This window comes from Vanellus vanellus (genome assembly GCF_965231255.1).
Source record: "Vanellus vanellus genome assembly, chromosome: 7".
NCBI lineage: Eukaryota > Metazoa > Chordata > Aves > Charadriiformes > Charadriidae > Vanellus > Vanellus vanellus.
In genome coordinates, this window is record NC_138912.1 from 17,764,042 (window position 1) to 17,783,071 (window position 19,030).

Genomic DNA, 19,030 nt, shown 5'->3' on the forward strand with positions numbered 1-19,030 from the left:
ACAGAGTGGCAATGCACCTGTACTGCTTCTAGCACATCAAAAAGATCATTCAGAGCAGGCTCAGGAGATCTTCGTTATACCATGTAATCACTCCCTAAGAAAATGAACATCAGAAGGCAAGCATGTAGAACAGATTAAAAAATAATTCTGTCTGGAAAGAGATTAATCATTTGAGTTTTGAGTTTGCATTCAGATATAACTTCTTATTTTTAAAATACTGTACTATTTTATGCTATACTCACTACAGTGTCTATTGTGAAAGTAGCTATCATTTCATTCTCTTAACTTATTAAAATACCAATAAAACATATTTTATTCTAGCTCAATGTGTAAATTTTAAAATTTTCCATTTTTTAAAATTTAAAACACTCCATTAAAATACAACCAAAAGAAAACATTTTATCTAATCCAAAAAGAAAGATGTCAAATTGTTTTCAATTTCCTACGACACAAATTAATTTCCAATTCAGAACATCTCTTCCTCAAATGTTTAATTTCCTGTAAAATTCTGTGACACTTTTGAAATCATGTCTCTACTCAGTAACCTTTTAAATTTCTTGTTAACACTATGATGTAAAAAGACAGCGCAACTGACTGAAAATACAACTTTTCAGTCCATGAACCTAAGCTTCGAGGAAAACAGATGTTAACTCCTCTAGAGAGACATCCATAAACGTCAGTGATGAGTTCATCTGCTCCAACTTATGATCATGGGTTGATGGCAGCATGAAATGTGACGTGTGGTGAGAAGGAATGTTTTTTAAAAATCCATGAACTCTGACTGGTCCTGCAACAGTAAAAATAGGTCAGCAATGCTAAGAAAATTGTGGTTACTTACCCTGGAGCCTGTCCAGCCCAACAGAGCATATGCATATTGCTCAAAGGGGGTTATGACCAGATCAACACGGATTGCCTTCCAGTCTTTGACTTGTGCCGTATCAAGGTTTCTTGACGTGGTGTAACTGCTGCTGTCTACTCTTGGCTGATATAATTTTAAAATTGCAAAACACTTCTGAAAATTATCCATGGCATCAACTTTTCTGCTTGGTAGCTGTTGTTTTACAAATGTTGATTCAATGATATCACAATAGAGGAGTAAGCCCTAAAGAGAAGACATTGCTTACATTGAATTGCTGGACTGGTTTTACTGTAATTCCAGAGTTTCTAGACAGTCGTTTTAAAAAATTCACGTAAAATTCAGTTTCAGTAAACACAGAACTGTGCAGGGCCAAATCTGGGCTAAGCAGAGAAAAGAAATGGCTGCAACATTTGGAAAAATATTACCAGATCCTTTGAGGGATATCTGCAGGGGTAGTCACCTGATAGTGGCGACATCCTGCCCTGTACTAAGGAAACAATATTTGCAGTTCTTCCCCTCCATCCTTTCCTCCTAAGCCTTTTCTGGTTGATGTCAACAGAAATTTCCGAGTAGGGATTGATGCTTTCCCACGTGGCAGACATCTAGAAAAACAGATTAGTCCAGAGCACAGTCTTGCTCACAGACTCCAAACGGAGCATTTGGACTGTGTCTGTTGTGTAAGGTTTTCTTGTGACAAGGTCTGCAGGCTCCAGAGACCTGGAACAGCCCTGCCCATGCCTTTTGTTTGAAGGGAGTGCACCAAAAACCTATTGATCCTCAAGAGCCAGATTTTATTAAAGCATAAACAAGACTTTCTTTTTATAATAAAGAACATTCAGAGTGAGAAAAATGGAAGTAACAGAGCGTTGAAATTTAATTCCTTCTAATCCAGCACAGTAGGAAGGGCTCGGTGGAAAGAGGCAGTGCTTTCTTCCAGGCTTGCTCTGTAGCCAGCAATCTTTCAATGGCTTCCGGGGCTGCAGTAAACTCTGCACTAATGCTTCGAGGCTCTTAGAAAAAGCATCTTTCTGTCATTCCTCAGGCCTATCTTTATGCCCGTTGGTTGCATTTCTAGGCAGCTTTCAAAGCTACTGATTTCCTGGACATCTCAGACTTACCCAGCACTCCCAAAGCTTCTTAGACCTCTGCATTTTCAGCTGCTCTCAGGTAAAGTGCAATCTCCCCTTACCAGCCAGAAAACCTCTCATCACCCAAAGCACAGCACCTGGGACAAGACAACGAGCACCACCCCTCTCTCTCCTGCCCAGCACATCCTTTTTAAAGGATACAAAACATCAAATACACAGTAACAAAGAAATAAAGCGGATACTGGCCATCACGCCACTTCCTTCAGTCATCCCTGAGTCTTCAGAATAGCAATGGAGCTTGATGCGTAATAATATAGCAATGCTCAGTGTCACTGAAGCCATCTCTAGCAGGAGGGCTCAGCTGGCAAAAAGATTCTGATTTCTGAGAGCGGTTCCACATGATGAAAACGCTTTGATGAGTGTCTAAGGCCTGGTACACTCAGCCTTAATTTAGCTTTTCTAGATTCATAAAATATAGGAGACCACTGTGACTGCCTCCTCTGAGCTCCTGATTTCACAGAAAGTAGAGTCTTCTGAGATTTGCCTTTGCAGAAGACATTTAACTTTGTTATAAAGCTTAGCAACAATAGTGCGTAAACCTCTTTCTTCATAGTCTATCAGGTGTTTAATTGTTATTATTAGAAGGAAAACTACTAAGCTGAACTTTCTAACTTCATGTTCTGACTAGATAATCTCATTAGTTTTCATCTTCAAGATCAACAAGACTACAACTGTCACATGTCTCTTCATATCTGCTTTTACATTTCTTTAAACCTACGCATTGATCAAACCCACTTCCCAGGTTTCTCACTGATGAGATGAATAGACTCAGTTTCTTAAAATTTCCATCATCAGGATTTCTTTAGGTCCTTAGATCAATTTTATGTCTCTCTTCTAAAGTCCCTCAAATGTTTGTGCATTCGCCTTCCTCTGGACCAGGAATTCTTATACTAGTCTCACCATAAAAAAGCATAGTCAAGAATGCCTCCTGACTTTTAGTTAACATTTGCCTTAATTTATGGTAAAGAATCATATTAGTTTTGTGTTGTTTTTTTTTTTTTTAAATCGCAATACTGAACTGAGAGTATACAGAAGTGATTTATTTGATGGCTGTCGATGTTTAACTACAATGGTCTCCAGGTCAGACCTCTTATGAACACAGTGACAATGAACTGCTTTTTGGAAGAATATCTCCATATTCAGCGCCAGGTTTTGATTATTTCTTTTATATAGTGCAAGTGTGATGACTTTACATGATAATATGTTAAATACCTTAGAGAATACTTTACAGCAATAAATTTACTTTTATCACTCAGAGCTATAATTCTAACCCCAAAAAAAGCATAACAAAAACACTTAACAAGGTATGATTTCCATGAAGAGACACCGATAGGTATTATTATATTTTCAGGCTCCAGGTTTTTTTGATGATAGTTCCAAATTAACGACCCCATTATTTTACTGGGAATCAGTCACAGGCTATTTTATGGGTCATTGGGCCAACCTTTTTCATGACAACTATTTGACTTGCATTGACATTCTTTCACTTTGGAATTTTTCCTGATCTTGAAGATTTATTATAAACCAATATGAGAAAACTCCTTATGTAGCTCATTCTCTTGGATTGCTAGTCTCCGAGTCTGCTGATTTGAAAATGCTTAATTTTAGCAGGTGCTCTCTCGCATCCATCTTTAAAACAGATAGTAATTTTTTCTTAATTTTACCCCAACGTCACAAGGCACTGATGCTTGCTATTTCCAAATATAGACTCAAAACAGCTGTTGGATGTTAATGCATAACTGCTTATTATCTCACTCTTTTTGATGAATCTATGCCTGCCTTCAGGTTATTTTTGTTGCTTTTAATGCTAAAAAATGCTCTTAATCTCATTGATCACTGACCATTAATTGATTACTTCAAGCTTTTATTAAGCACTGACATTCTCCCCGTTCTCTATAAAAATCTTCTAGTTACTTCATCAGTGCTTTCTCATCTTTTGCTTCATTTTCCTTTTTGCTCTTTGAGATCTGGGGCATTGCATAGCATATCCCAGGCAGAATCCTAACTGGATTAAGTTTTGGTAAAGTCTCAATTTATTGTTCCAAGTACCTACATTTCCAGCACCTGTATGCCATTTGTAAAGTGCGTGCTCAGATCACCAGTTTTGCACATTTGCCACAGCCTATATCAGTGTTTGTGTCGTCTGTGTTCAAATGAAGTTCAAATCTCCTCAGTTTTGGTGCAAGAAATTAGGAATTAAAGCCCATCTTTAGATGGACTACAAAAGGCATGGAATTCCTACTGTAGGTGGGAAGTCTTAGTAGGATTTTTGTTTCTGACCACTTAAGAAATCCAGCAAGACACCACAGCCTGCAGTGGCTTCTCTCTTGACGGGCAAGCAGACAAGCACGTAGGGAGCATTTTGTCTCAGTGAGATCTGGGGACAGTTGCACATGGCCACCAAAACCCCATACTTGGATTTTTAGCCTGTAAGCTCTTGAGGAGGTAAGATTATGTATTGCCTGAGTGTCTGTAATAGATCAAATGACCTTGACATAAAATGCTCAGGCCTTTTAAGATGTTAATTTTCAACTTTTAGTCATACGTTGGATCTTCTTCTTCATCAATATTTTCAATCTAACCCTTAGCTCTGTTATCATCTTATAGATAGAATCATAGAATCGCTGAGGTTGGAAGGGACCGTTAAGATCATCAAGTCCAGCCATTAACCTACCCTGACAAAACCACTTCTAAACCATGTCCCCAAGTACCACATCTACCCTTTTTTTGAAACACCCCCAGGGATGGCGAATCCATCACATCCCTGGGCAGCCTATTCCAATGTTTAATAACCCTTTCAGTGAAAAAATGTTTCCTAATATCCAATCTAAACCTCCCCTGACATAACTTGAACCCATTTCCTCTCGTCCTATCAGTTGTCACCAGATGATCTCTTCTGCATCAGCTTTATTAATTTTTGGAGTATTTTTTTCCAGCTTGCTACTCATTACAGGAATATACAGTTGTAAAGGAAAACAGGGTAAATTTGACGTGTCAGTCTTTGCTGTATTACCCACATTAAAAACGAAGAAGTTCCCTTTACCTAAAGTCATCCTGGACACCATGCTTACTCGAGGTCCTCCCTTTGAGATCTCTCAGCTGCTTGAAGAGTACAAATTCTGCCTGATAAACCACAGTGTTTAAAGATGGGTCCCTTCTCTCTTTTGTCTCTCATGCTATTTTCATATTTAGGAAGTTCAAGGGAACACTCCCTGGGGTCTCTGAGATGTAACATCAAGCAATCATGAAGAAGTTACAACAAATCATTATCAGAGCCTTCCTACTGCTGTTTTCTCTTACTGACTAGGCTGTGTCTTCTACGTGAATACCTCTTAAGTATTTGCAGGTGGCCACAGTTAGCAAGCGTGACTAGGAAGATTTTAGGACTACCTATCTCTGGGTTATTCTGTAGTATTTTTTCACAGTTTGTTGGCTGAGCAATTTCTGAAGCTAACAGGAAGAGCATGAGAGAATGTAGACCACTGTAAATATCTGCTTCAACTTAAAAAAAAATGCAATTAGGCAACAATTACACAAGTGCTGAGTTCAACAAGCAGTTGAAACCTGATTCAAAGCCAGGATACCACCTTTAAATACGAGCCAAAGCCTAGGTCATATCAATTGGGATAATATTTCCAATTAAGCTAATTTGATTACGCACTGAACATTACTATCACCCCAAAAAGTAAAGCTTAAATGGCACTTCTGTACATTTTTAAAAAGTATTGCCTGAAGGGGCAGTCAGCCATGAAGATTGTGTGAAGTTTTGGCTACTGCTAGCTGCAGAACAGCAGCCTTCTCATTACTTTATGTCAGGGAATCTGCAGTTCTTTGCAAATTTCAGCTTGATCTATACACCATAAAGTGCTGTAGACCTTGTTTACACAATCAAGTTTTAAAATGTGAGCATTTTCATTTCTCAAATTTACAACACCATCAAAACCAAATGTATTTTTTTAGGGCAGTTATGTTAATAGCCACAACAGTTTTCCCTTTTTAGAATGATTATGCACTCTTACTTAAATAGATTGAATGCTGGCACATCAATAGCATTGATATTGGAGTAAATCCATGATGAAACTGAGGATAAGTGTGAATTTTTAGAAAAATATGTAATCAATGCCTGAAAAATCAATCCAAATACGGTCATTAGCATTCTTTGTCATTTTTAATTAAATGAAAACCTATCCTATTTTTAATATTACAAGCTATCATTATTCATAATTTTTGGTAGCTGGATTAATTCTGTTAAAGCTAAGTAGGACCATTTTATACGTCCTGAAATTGTAATCCAGTATGTTCTTCTGAAATGTATGTATGTTGTTGCTCTTAATTTCCTTCTAAGATGATTTAATAAAATGAATCTGGATTTTTTTTTCAGTGAAATACCTATAGCTAATCTAAAATGGGATGTAGGCATGTTAGTTCAGAAACATCTCTACCTAGATGAGACAGATGGAATTCTATAAAGTGTAACAGCTCAAGGAACTGATACCTGGAAGCAGTCAGGCCTGTTAGGGTGAGGAATCATTAGCAAATGGCATCAAAAGCTTGATCAGCGATACAAAAATTTGTAGCTGCTGCATAATCACACAGCTGCCTTGGTTCCTTTTTCATCTTGAAGTTCCCTGTACGTCAGAATGGTCTAATTCTGGGCATGTCTTGAACAGCCTTCAACAGTCTTGACAGCAATAGACAGACCAGCACCAGAGTCCAGGAACGAAGATGTTTCCCTGTCTCTATGCCATGAGCATTTGTACGCGTGAGCAAGATAAATTAATAGATAGATAGACAGATACATGGATACATAGAGACATAGAGACATATACATACATACTTACCCACATACAGATATACAATACACACCGGAAAGATCAGATGTCATAAGAAATGCTACTGCTGCCCCATTCTCTGCCTAAAGCGATTTAAGCCAAGTTCTGTCATGTCCGGCTGAGACCGTATGCATTCACAAAGGAGCTCTGCATCCTTATGGGCAGAGTGCTCATCTGAAAAAAAGAAGGTCTTTATTCCACCCTCTTGACCTTTTTTGTATCTTGTCTTAGAAACAGCTGAAATCCAGCTGTCACTTAATAATGGATGTGCTGCTGTTCTGTGAACCCTGTTCACAAAAAATGTTTCCAGCAATGAAACAGTGAGGCAAGTTACTTGCTCCTCACCATCCACCTTAATGGGACATCAAGCCTTTCCCTTTCTGACATGTTCACCTCAGCAAGGGGAAATAATAGAGTCTAAACCAGACCACAAATATACCAAACTAAATAAGCACAGGCAGGCATCTACATTTCTCATTTTCCTAAAAGCCAAAAGAAAAATGCAACATTACACTTACATAGACACAAAGGGAAAAATGAAGAGTGCAGAAATGCCCATAGTAACCGTATCTTTCCCTTTGTTGAAAGCACATCTGTAACAACAGGTATAGTGCTAAATATAGCTATATAGGTTTTTAGCAAAAAATGAAAATGTTTTTACACAGTATGTGAATGAATGAAGCTGCATCGACACAGATGGCTCAGCCCGTTTGCCCATGAACTTCCAAGCTCTAACCCACAGAAGTAATTTCTTACTTTCCTTATGAAGCTTTTGGGAACTATTAAAACCATAACCTGTGTACTGCATTGCAGCTTTTCTGTTCTGCCACTCTACTTTGAAGCTCAATGGAGACTTTATGTTCTCTGTTCCTCGGCCCATTTATCCCTGGTGATGCTCCATCAAAGAGCATGATGGTGTTGATTTAACCACTTGGTTTTCAATGGCTTTCAATGGAAGGATCTTGTTACATTAAACTTTTCGGCTAAGAAAAGGGCTCTTTTAAACTATTTAAATAAGGCTGAGGTCCGTAGTTTAGAAGTTATACATTGCAGAATCCTTCACTAAAAGCTGCCGAAAGGAAGTCAACATCGTGACCTCGGTGATGTTCTTTGATGAAGTTGGGCTTTGAAGCAGTAGCACAAAAGTGGAAAGCTGTGAAGCAGACGACAGGTGTACTGTCAAAAAATATAAAAGTGCTTTAGGTTTGGGCTTTTTTTATGCCTCCCTTCCCCCTTAGAAATCAAAGGTAATAAAAAAGCAAGAGGAGTATAATTCCTCACTTTCTTTTTTGCATTTTGATTTTGCTGGCAGCTTATTTTTTAGTAGTGCCAGTAAAAGCCTGTATATTACAACTGCCACAGCAGAGAGGCAGTATAGCTAGTAGTATAAGCCATAAAAATTCTGGAGAACAAACAGAGCACAGAAGATATTTGTCCATGGCTTTCAACAATTCCCAGCTTGTTTGGGTTTAGTTTCTAGGGCCATTGTGCATCTCCCCTTCTGACAATTTGTTCATGCTGGGATTCCTGGAGGAATTCTAATCTTTTCATCAAACCCTTGGCCACCCTTGACCTCCCATACTCTCCCTGCACTCACTTCTGCCAAATCTTATCCTTAAAAAAAATCAGCAAGAACAATCTATTTTCTATTTCTTTCCTTTCAATTCCATTTAATGAAAGCAGCTCAGAGTGACCTGAAAAGCTTCAGCAGTTGCCCGACTTCTCAGATCACAGCCATTGCTCTCGTTAATGTAAGTGGAGTGTGATGGAATGGGAGACGGAATGAAAGGCTGCACTCAGGGCAGCCTCGAGCCTCAGCCTGTCGTCACTTTCCCTTTCTGCTGTGTGATAATAAACAGGATTTTTGGAGGACCCACACATTGCTTCAAGTCTGCTGAAGAAGGTAAAAGGACAGCTTCCAAGAAGGAATGCAACTTTTCTCAGAATAAAGGGAGTAGAATGACTGAGAAAGAAACTTTACATAAATAATAAAAGGATAAAAATAGAGTAGCTCCTCAGCACTCATTAATTGCCACAGCTTCATTGCTTTTCATTGGAGTATGATAAATTATACCTGCTAGCAATCTACTTCAATGCATACACTTTCCGTACAGAATTAGGATGGAAATCACAGAAATCTAAAAATTAATAACAATCTGTTAACATTTCAAAGACCAAAAGTCAACTGAAGGAAGGGGAATTCAGCTAAGGGTGTATTTTACCAGGAAAAACAAGTTCGAAGCCCCTCCATTAAAGCCAGTTGAAAGGTTTTGACCACCTGGTAACAGCTAACTTTATACAGCCAGATAAGATTTTGTCTGGTTGAATGTTTTTAATGTTTTTCACGTGTTAATCCGTTATACATTAATTAAAGTACACAGTTCAAGAATCAATTCAAAAGCATTCTCTCCAGGCTATCTGCATTGAAAGCTGACTACTTAGTGGAGCATTTGGTGAGTCACCTCAGACAGGGTGTTGGCCTTTCACTTGTTGAAATGTACTCAATTGCTTTGAATGTAATAATATTGAAATTGGTAGTAAAAGTTGAAAAATATCTTAGCTAGAAAGGTAGAAAAAGAAACAAAAGCTTATTATTCCCAACATACTCTCTTTCTGATCCAGGAGTATTTTGAGGAACCTGCACCTGTTATAATTCAGACTCTTCCAACTTTAAACCTGCTTGAAAGTGAAGAAAGCTGAAGAGAAAAAAAACAAACAAACAAAAAAAAAAAAAAAAAAAAAAAAAACAAACCAAGCCCTTAGATGCACAATTCCTCTGTGAAATGTGTGCATCCTTCCAAACCCAGACATCATGGAAGACTATGTCAATTTTGACAATGTTCCTACAGAACCCAGGAAAAATGCTAATCTGTGGGCTGAAAGGAAGCCAGAATCCCAGGGCTTTGGTACCTGAGCTTTCAGACTTGCTCACCTCACACCATAAGGTCACCCAAATCTACTACACTTAAAGCCTGAGCCCCCTGAAGTAGTTCCCTTTGGGAGAACCCACTCCCATCTCAACGAGGAATTAAACAAATACAGTTTTGTTTCAAAGTACAAGAACAGTTTTGCCGTGTCACTCAAAAGTCCACCTCACCTGATTTCGTACCTCTGACTAGCTGCATATTCTTAGGGTAAGATATAACAGACTGTGTGTAGAGTACTTCTGATATAACCTTCAACTTCAGCATTCAGAGCTGGAGAATGCACCTACATCATTGTGATTAATAACCAAATAGAGCAGTATCCAATTTCAAAATATTGCAGTCATCTGTAAAAAGGAGTCAACATTCTTTAAGCACTATGTAAGCTTAATTCAGTGCTGTTAGAACGTGTCTTTTTTGGCCAAATGTTATTAAGTTCATACCTGCTTTTTCCATAAGTCAACAACTTTATGCAGAAGTTCATCATCTTCTCTTGGTCCTGGATTGGTGATCAAAAAATCTATATCGTGTCCCATCTTCTTACCCCTAGAAACAATAACAAGGAGACGAAAAGAGTTAAGTTCCTGTTGAATTTCACATCATTTTCGAAGAGAATATTTTTTCTGCATTATAAAAAGTGTTTGCAGCATAAAGTGATAGCAATGTTTCTTGAAACATAATCAAAATGGAATCTTCTATTTCTTTTATTTGGTCTGTCGGTGTTCTTTGTTAAGCAATAATTTGAGCTCTTTGATGTATTTTCTCTGTTGTTCAACTAGATACTGCAGATCCGTTTGGTCATGTTAAATCTCTCTTTCTTTCGCTTAAGTCCCAGAAAAGAAGGTTTCAGATAAAAAACCATAATCAAAATACCATAGTACATATTATGAATCCAGTGAAGTAACAGCAGATAAACTTGCCAGTCTGACTACTGCAGGCTTAAATACCCTTCTTTAGCTTTTGATGGACACTTTAATGAACAAAACTGTGATTATGAATAGTTTTATTGTTTCCTTTAACGGGAGATGTAAAATCTCTGAGTATCTTACATTTCTTCTCTTTTAAAATAGAACAGTGCTTTTTAAAGAGATTGAGTTTCATTTTTTTTCAAGAACAGTTCAGCCTTAATGTGATTAAAGCTTGTTTATTACACTCACTAAGGATTTCACAATTAAATCCATAGGCACAAAGTTTAATTGTAAATGTTCTTAATGAAAAATTATGTCATAACCTCTTGTTTTTCTTCATTAAGTCTAAGCATTCAGCTTGCCTTTCATCCACGTACCAAATGTGTTAAACCTAAGTCAGATTAAGATGTAGCTATCATTGGAAAACAGGCAAAAGCACGCTGTCGGAATGTTTCCCTGCAGAATTATAAAATGCGTGAGAACATCTTAAAAATTATCTGAGACTGCAATTCATCTGAGGATTACAGAGCCAATACAGGGTTTTCGTCTTGGTCTAAATAGTGCGCCAGGCACTGTATACACACCTATTTATTGGCTGTAATCAGGCCAGCCTAAGGAGAAAGGAGCAGAGGAGATATTGCTGCAACTAGGTGCAGTACGCAGGAGGTGAAGGAAGCGCTTGAAATCTGGACTAGTGACACGTAAGTGTAGCACACCTTCAAATCCTTTTCCTGTGTTCGAGTCTACTCTTGCTGATGTTCACAAGGGTACGTGATGTTATAGCTCAGGTGTGTTTCAGTTCAACACTGTGTCCAGCGCTCAGAGAATTTGTGAATTGTTGCTTGTTGTACAAGCAGTGAAAATTGGAACTGCGAAAACCAAAAGGTTTGCTATTTTATATTTAATGAAATAGATCATTCTCTTAAAATAGTGCCTAAACCTGAATCTGATTTCTTAAACTTGGAATTTGCAGGAACAGAACTGATTGGCAGACACATAACTGCCATTTGTGTGACAGGAAATCATCTAACTGATGGATAGTTGAACAGTGTTAGCAGCAAGATGTAAGGAAATGAAAAACTAGGTTTTACATTTGACAAGCAGTCTAACTCACTATAATGCAACTATTGTGCCGTGTCTGCAGCAAAGTCAAAACTGCTTAAACAGGTGGAAATGATTTCAAAAGAAGTTTCAAACAAAGCATCAGTCTAGGCTTAAAAACTGAACAGCAATTCAAACTCAAGAAGTTAAAAAACATTTAGTATTCCATGTAACGCTTTCTGAGTTATTTAGTAGGATGACATTCATTATCTCTTAAATTACCATAAGAATCCAAAGCTCTTACATAGCACTTTTTACTTACAGGTCTCAAAATGTTTTTTCAAAGGGAAGGAATTTACTATTCCTATCTTAGAGATGCAGAAAGTGGCATAAGAAAACTTGTCTAAAATTACTAAAAAATATAAAAACCAAAGGAAGAAAGTGGAAGCTAATGGAATCAGGTGCTGATTCCCAATTCTTTCTCTGGTACTCAACACATACATACTATAGATTAACCACATCTACAAAATCCTGCATCAATCCAGCCATAAAATCCCAAGAAATCCAAGATGTTTCCCTGGCCATCTATTTCCCAAGACAGAGAGCATTTATTTAAATGCTTTTTATTTGTGAATGTAGAGTGTTTGAATCTTATACAAAAGCACATGATATAAAATCACTGTTAGTTGGAGCTATATTTCAGCTTCTCTTTGAACTAATTCACGTTGTAGTAATTTCTGACTGAATTTGTCAGGCTGTTACTGGAACATTTAGTCTAATTTCCACTAGTACTCTTTACCAAATTCTGTATTTCATCCTAGAAAAATTTATTACCTTCTTTAAAATAGAAAAACAATTTAGTAAATTAAAAAGCTGTATAATATATACTGCTCACAGCTTGTAAATCATGCAAGATGCAGTAAAGCACACATGGACACATAGATTCAAACCATCCTTCTATTGAAGCTGACGGGAACGTGGCTGTTGATTTCAGCACAGTAGAACTTTTCACACACACATATATATGTACATGTATTTATATATCTGTTTGTGTATACATACAAACATACAACCATGAGTATTCATAAAATGATGTGAAGGGAACATAGGATGGGATAGTGCCAAGGTGCTCTGTCCCCAGCTCAGGAAGTACGCAAACATATGTATTTGTTTATCAACAATTAACTCTATATGCCCATTATCAGTCCATTGAAGCTGACGCTAACTGTATACCTAAACACTAGACATGAGATAGGAATTGACTATATACAAGTTAAACATCATGGTCTTCAAACTGCGTATGAAAACCCAGAATTCGTCACCTGATTAAGTGCCTCAGAGATGAAACCTCAGTCTCTTGTTCATTCCTGAAGCTCACCAAGAGGAACGCTGCAGGCTGTAGTCTTTTTCAAACCCCATCGCGTTCAAGGGAGCAAGTTCCTTACACAGGGCTACAGATGGGCTCCACCATGACCCAGAGACTGAAGGGGGTTAACTAAGCATCTATTCACTTAAAAGGAAAACAAACACCTTGTTTGAAAAACAAATGCCAAATCGATGCTATCAGTGCCTGGTTTTGTCTTGCATTTGGTAGCCTCGTGATTGGGGCAGTCATTCTTCATCCTTTTATTGCCTAATTTTTCTCAGTTTGGAATATTGGCAAAGTTCCCGCTTCACAGGAGACATCTTCTCAGTCTCCTCGCTTTCTGCCTTCCGCTGGGGTACAGTTACAGGACCAGAATTCGGAGATAGCCTTTGGGTCCACACCAGTGTCCACAGGTTATTTACTTACTTGTTATTAGCTATTGGATTAAAACCACTCATCTAGGAAGGCGGACACTGATGTTTTCACAGCCAAGTTATTTGTCAGTACGCTAAATCACACTCTCTCTTCCTGGCTCTACAATCTCCCACTTTATACTGCAGGGTGGCATAAATCCACCCAGGCTAGTTATTTTAGCACACTAATGGATGGTGGGAGGTGTAGTGATTTGATACTGGCAGGCCACTGCCTACAGACTCTAGTCACAAGACTTTTATATAAAATTTGAGTACTATTTTAAAAATAAAAACAGCTGCAATGACATTTAGAAAACATAATATACATCCTCTTAACATTTATGAGCATTACTCAGGGCCTACCTATTTTCTAGGCCTCCTATGAGATAAGAGTGATAGTCTGTCTAGTTTCTAGATTCCACCTGGACATAAGCAGGATCTGGGAAATTATTTGCTTATACCTGGAAATGCTGGGGCTGTTATGAAGCAAAAGCATAGGTGCCCCTGGGAGCAGAGCAATCGGGGCCATGACTGGGGAGTTCAGGTTTCTGAGGCTTTGAACAGGAAAGGACATGGATTCGAGTTTGGGATTTGCTATTCAGATCCGCTTACATCTTTTTTTCTTTTCTTTAAATCTAAACCTAAATCCTTGTTGTGCTGGAGCCATAAGAAAACCGGCACCTTGCAGAACTGAGATTGCAGCTTAGGTTTTGTCCTAATCATTTATTCAAGCCTGAAGACTATAAAAGACAGAGCACTGTTAATTAACTGTGTTCAGTTCTTGGCTCACTAAACTTGTACAAAGTTGGTAGTCAATTAATTATCTTTAAGGTTGTTGGAATTTTCTTTTCTGCTGTTATTGTTTTAACATAAAATCTAGATTTCAAGTCATCAAACATAACTGTCATTATGAATAAAACTTAAATATGTGAATGTATGGCAAAGGATAATCATATTGTCTTACTCTACAAAGGCAACATCTGCACGATTAGACATTTTAGAGCAGTACGTCTGCAGAGTATTATGAAATCTCAGGATATTTTATAATGGCTAAGACAAATCAATGACAGTTCTGATAAACTGACTTTAGTTGGGGAAAGATGGACTGACATTTCTCTGCTACTCACAAAACTTCACTAATGATGGAGCTTAAACCACTTTTTTGCAGCAATGAGTTATGTGTCAAAACCCTGAAAACCGTTTAGCAATCTTTGTGTTTATACTGAGTTCAAATGGATACAGAAGATGATACTGTATTTCCACGCGTGTGCTTGCATTAGCTAAAATTGTGAGCTTTTCTTAACCTTGCAAGCCCTTGAAGGGTGTGAAATACAAAGTGAACATCAACAGCCTATGTTTATAAGAGTAACTGCATCTCCTGCTCACGCTATTCCTAGGAAATATAAGCGTCAAAGTAAAATCACAGACAGCACAATACCTTTGGATGGGTCTGTCATAAAAATCATTTATTCTTACCTTTACTATTAACATTGTGTTGTGCATAGGAATATCTCAGTGGCAACACTTCTCAGTGTTGCCAAAATATGCTGGGCGTTGCCTGCTAACCAGGGAAAGGTGTTTCTGCTTTGGAATGTTGCAGTCTAAATCCTAGATTTGTTAACCAACACCTCCTCTATCAACTCCCTTCAATTGTGAGGACCCTTCTCCAAGAGCAACCCCTTTCTTCAGCTATGGTCAGATGTATCCCAGTCTGCCATTACTTACAGTACATACATGCAGCCCTGTATTTTCCAGCTAAGCTTGCTCTACTGTAGTTTTTCTTCACTGGCTTCTTCTTTCTCCAGTTTTCTTTCAGGTCTTTATGATTTTGCCCTACAATACGATTCCTCCCTTTTTTTCACAATATGGATAATTTATAAATAAAAATACTTTATGCTCTACTGCAGTGACATTCTCACTCTTTGTTTAGCTTTCAGAGACCAGGGGAATGATAAGGAGGACTACACAGATCTATGGGGTGTGGGTTTTTTTTTCCCCTGGAACTCTTTCCTAGCTTGATTTTACAGGCTCTGAATTAGATTTTTTTTCTTCTTGGGTGCACCTCACTTACTCTTCCTCACTGGCAGTTCTTTAAAATGTACCTGTTCGTTTTCAAGTTCCTAGAATCATATCCTGATAGGCATAAAAGTTTTGTCCCATTTGACAATCCAACTGTTACCCTGCTGTGGAATAAACCAAAATGAATGGGATAAATCCTTGGACAAAAGGCTTCTGTGAAGTCCTTCAAATCATTAAAGATATTAACTGAATGACCTACCTACAGTACTAGGTGATCATAAAAATGACTTCTGACTTTAAAACCTTGAACACAGTACTAGATTGGTCTTTGGGTTTTTTAGGTTATTTGGTAATGGTTCACTGTGATGTTTTGCTTTATATCCTGCATTTTTGTGTTTTCAGAGGTTCACACTTCATTCAAAGGGGGATTATAATTGTTTTTACAAATCCTTCTCAAGCAAAACTCTGACTTCACTTCTGTGTGGGAACAATTCTCAGGTTGAATGATTTACTTTGGATCTGTCCTTGTTAGCTAAATAACAAATGATTTGCCTGACTTCTGATTAGAAATGAAAAGTAAACTTTGCTTTGTTGGCTTGAAATTTTGGACCAGGAATCCAATTTAGTACCAGGCTTTCCAGGGCAGTCTAAAATACTCTTTCTTCACAGCTGCCATATTCTGCGATTCAATAGACTCTCAAAATCATCTTAGGAAGGGCACCTAAACACTGGTTTTGGGGAAGGCGGCACTGAATATTCAGAAGAAGAAAAAGGCTTTCAGTAGCTACTCAGAAAGATAATCAGAGAATACTGTGGCCCACTGACTGCACTCACAGAGACTGGACTGGAGACAAGATGGCCAACTTGTATCTCTGTTTCTCAAAAAACAGATGGAAAATTTCCAAATAATTTGTTCTGGGGGTTTTGCTTTGGTTTTTTTTTTGTTGTTGTTGTTGTTGTTGTTTTTCATTTTGTGACAGTCACAGCATAGGCAAGTCTTCATTTCTTAAGCAAATCCCATCTATTCCTTATTCAGACAAAATGAATGCTCATTGGCATAATGATAGCATTATAAGCGTTGAATGAGGTTGCATGTGTGCTAAACCCTTCAGTGTTTACACACGCATACTGAACTTTACACAAGAACTTTGCCACTGATACCAGAGGCATAAAACACTTGCATGAAGCAAAGCATATATATTTAAGAACCTGGAAGACTAACAACTAACAGGTGCTCATTTCCAACATCTGATCAACTATATTAAATACTAAAGAATCATAGAATGGTTTAGGTTGGAAAGGACCTTGAAGATCATCGAGTTCCAACCCCCCTGCCATAGGCAGGGACACCTCCCACTAGACCAGGTTGCCCAAGGCCACGTCCAGCCTGGCCTCGAACACCTCCAGGGACGGGGCCTCAACAACCTCTCTGGGCAACCTGTTCTGGTGCCTTACCACCCTCAAAGTGAAAAACTTCTTCCTAATGTTTAATCTGAGCCTGCCCTCTTCCAGTTTAAAGCCATTCCCCCTCGTCCTATCGCTACATACCCTAGTAAAAAGCCCTTCCCCAGCTCTCCTGTAGGCGAAGAAGCATAAATTTACATGGGGTTCCTGGAATAAAGCAAATTCATAGCAAAGAGTTAATTACATAATAAATCTTCAAATTATACGCTCATTTGACTGCCACGAAATATAACATAATGAAGTGGGAACAAATAACAGAGAACAGAAACAGGTTTGGCATAGAAATTTCAGGCTTGTTTCTATTTGACCACACCTTTTATTCCTGTTAAAATTGTGAGAAAATATTGATCGTGGAGGAAGGCATATGAACTCTTAAACGCTGGATATCGCTGGATATTGGCTTAGTTTGATGAAACTGGATTGTATTTGCTAAAAGAGTACGTTTATGATAATATTAATATTCAAATTCAGCAGATTGAAAAGGTTTTAAAAAATGTTAATGGATGATTTACCCATATAATTTGCAACCTTCACATTGAATAAGAAAAAACACATAGCTGTGAAAGAGCTTCCTGAGAATGACTGCTATCAGGAAAAATAGCGAAAAAAATCAGGCCACCATGAATTGCTATGCAAATAATATTCACCATAAAACTGGTAAGATTTTTAAACTCTCACTTTCCTGACCTTTTTATTGCATAGCTGCATTTTGATACAGAAAGCTAGGAAAATTAGTAAAAGCACTCTCAGAACAGAACTGCATGGAGCGGGCCTTCGATAGCATGTGGAGAGCATGCACAAAACATCAGAGGATATAAATTTTCCTTTCTTACAAAGAGCTCAGATTAAAAGCAACCCAGCTGAAATTCATTTGTATAGCAAGCTGGATACTAGCTAAATTGCTGAAAGACAATATGAAAAAAATGGCAAGTCCTTTATTTGTGGAAAGAAATATGGGAATTCATTACATGTTAAATTAAGTGTCATCTTCTCTGCAGTCTTCTTTTGGGAAATGCAGGGAGGACAGCTTCTAGACAGACGACCCCAAGTGATTTGAAAATATGTGAGTCCATTTGAATATTTCCTTGAATATAGATGAGCAATATGTGTAAACATCTAGGAAGACCAGATGCAATTGCTGAAGTGATGATTGTGTGGCAATAGAAAAAGTAATAAATGTTGCAGAAGATTACACATAGCTGAAGGAATGGACAAATTGTGATATAGCACAATGAACTTTTGTTTAAGCGGCAAAGAAAAAGCTTGGATAAGTAGAAGAATCACTCCTTTTAGGTATAACAAACGAATAATTTATAATTACCATGAAATGCACGTTCCTGAGGGAAAACTTTAGTAGCCTCAGTGTGCATGCATAGTCAAACATATAATTACAGCTGTAGTCAAACATGCACACATAGTTCAAAGGCTTTTTTCTGGCTATTCTGATATTGATGCGACAGTTTTACTCTAGGGAGGTATCCTCTATGCTAGGTCTGATTTAACTCCCACTGTACTGGCAATGTAGAACTACTATTTGACATCACTTGGGTTTGACCAAATAGAAGTGGCATGGTAAGTCTGTCTCTTACAACCACTGTCCCGACTAAGGTACCTCTGCTACCTGTCTCCCACCAGCATGTACCTTCTCAGAAGAGGAACAGAAAGTTTTATTCCAAATCCTATGTAGTCTGCATGCTTATGGATTTGCTTTTTAAGCAGTCTTTGCCGAGACCTTGAACAAGAGATGGACAATTTCTTACAGCCAAATATTAAAATAATTCTGAGTTCCTGTCACTCAAACCATGAGGAACGCTTTCTTGTATAAAACCCATTATATAAAGAAAAAATATCTTTAAGCTGGAAGTACTGATGTGTGACAGTGCTACAACTATTACACAGAAGGTAAAATCTGGGACCTTTTAACAGCCAAAGGAGAAAAATTCCATTGATTGCAAAGTAGTCACAGATTTCATTCAGCTAAGAATAGTTCTTGGCTGTAATAGTACAGCTTTTCAAAACCTTGTTCCGTAATGTTCCATAATCAGGTATAAGTTAC

The 19,030-nt window shown here is 37.9% G+C and overlaps 1 protein-coding gene across 1 annotated transcript in view; it reads right to left on the bottom strand.

Annotated features, from left to right (window-relative positions):
• Positions 1–19,030, bottom strand: part of DNTT (DNA nucleotidylexotransferase) — a gene marked incomplete at both ends in the record, with an annotated part of 93,485 nt that overhangs the window by 25,210 nt on the left and 49,245 nt on the right. The window contains 2 exons of the mRNA XM_082486148.1: positions 839–1,102; positions 10,207–10,309. Of these exons, the coding sequence (XP_082342274.1) occupies positions 839–1,102; positions 10,207–10,309 (367 nt within the window). The remainder of the gene's footprint in view (positions 1–838; positions 1,103–10,206; positions 10,310–19,030) is intronic.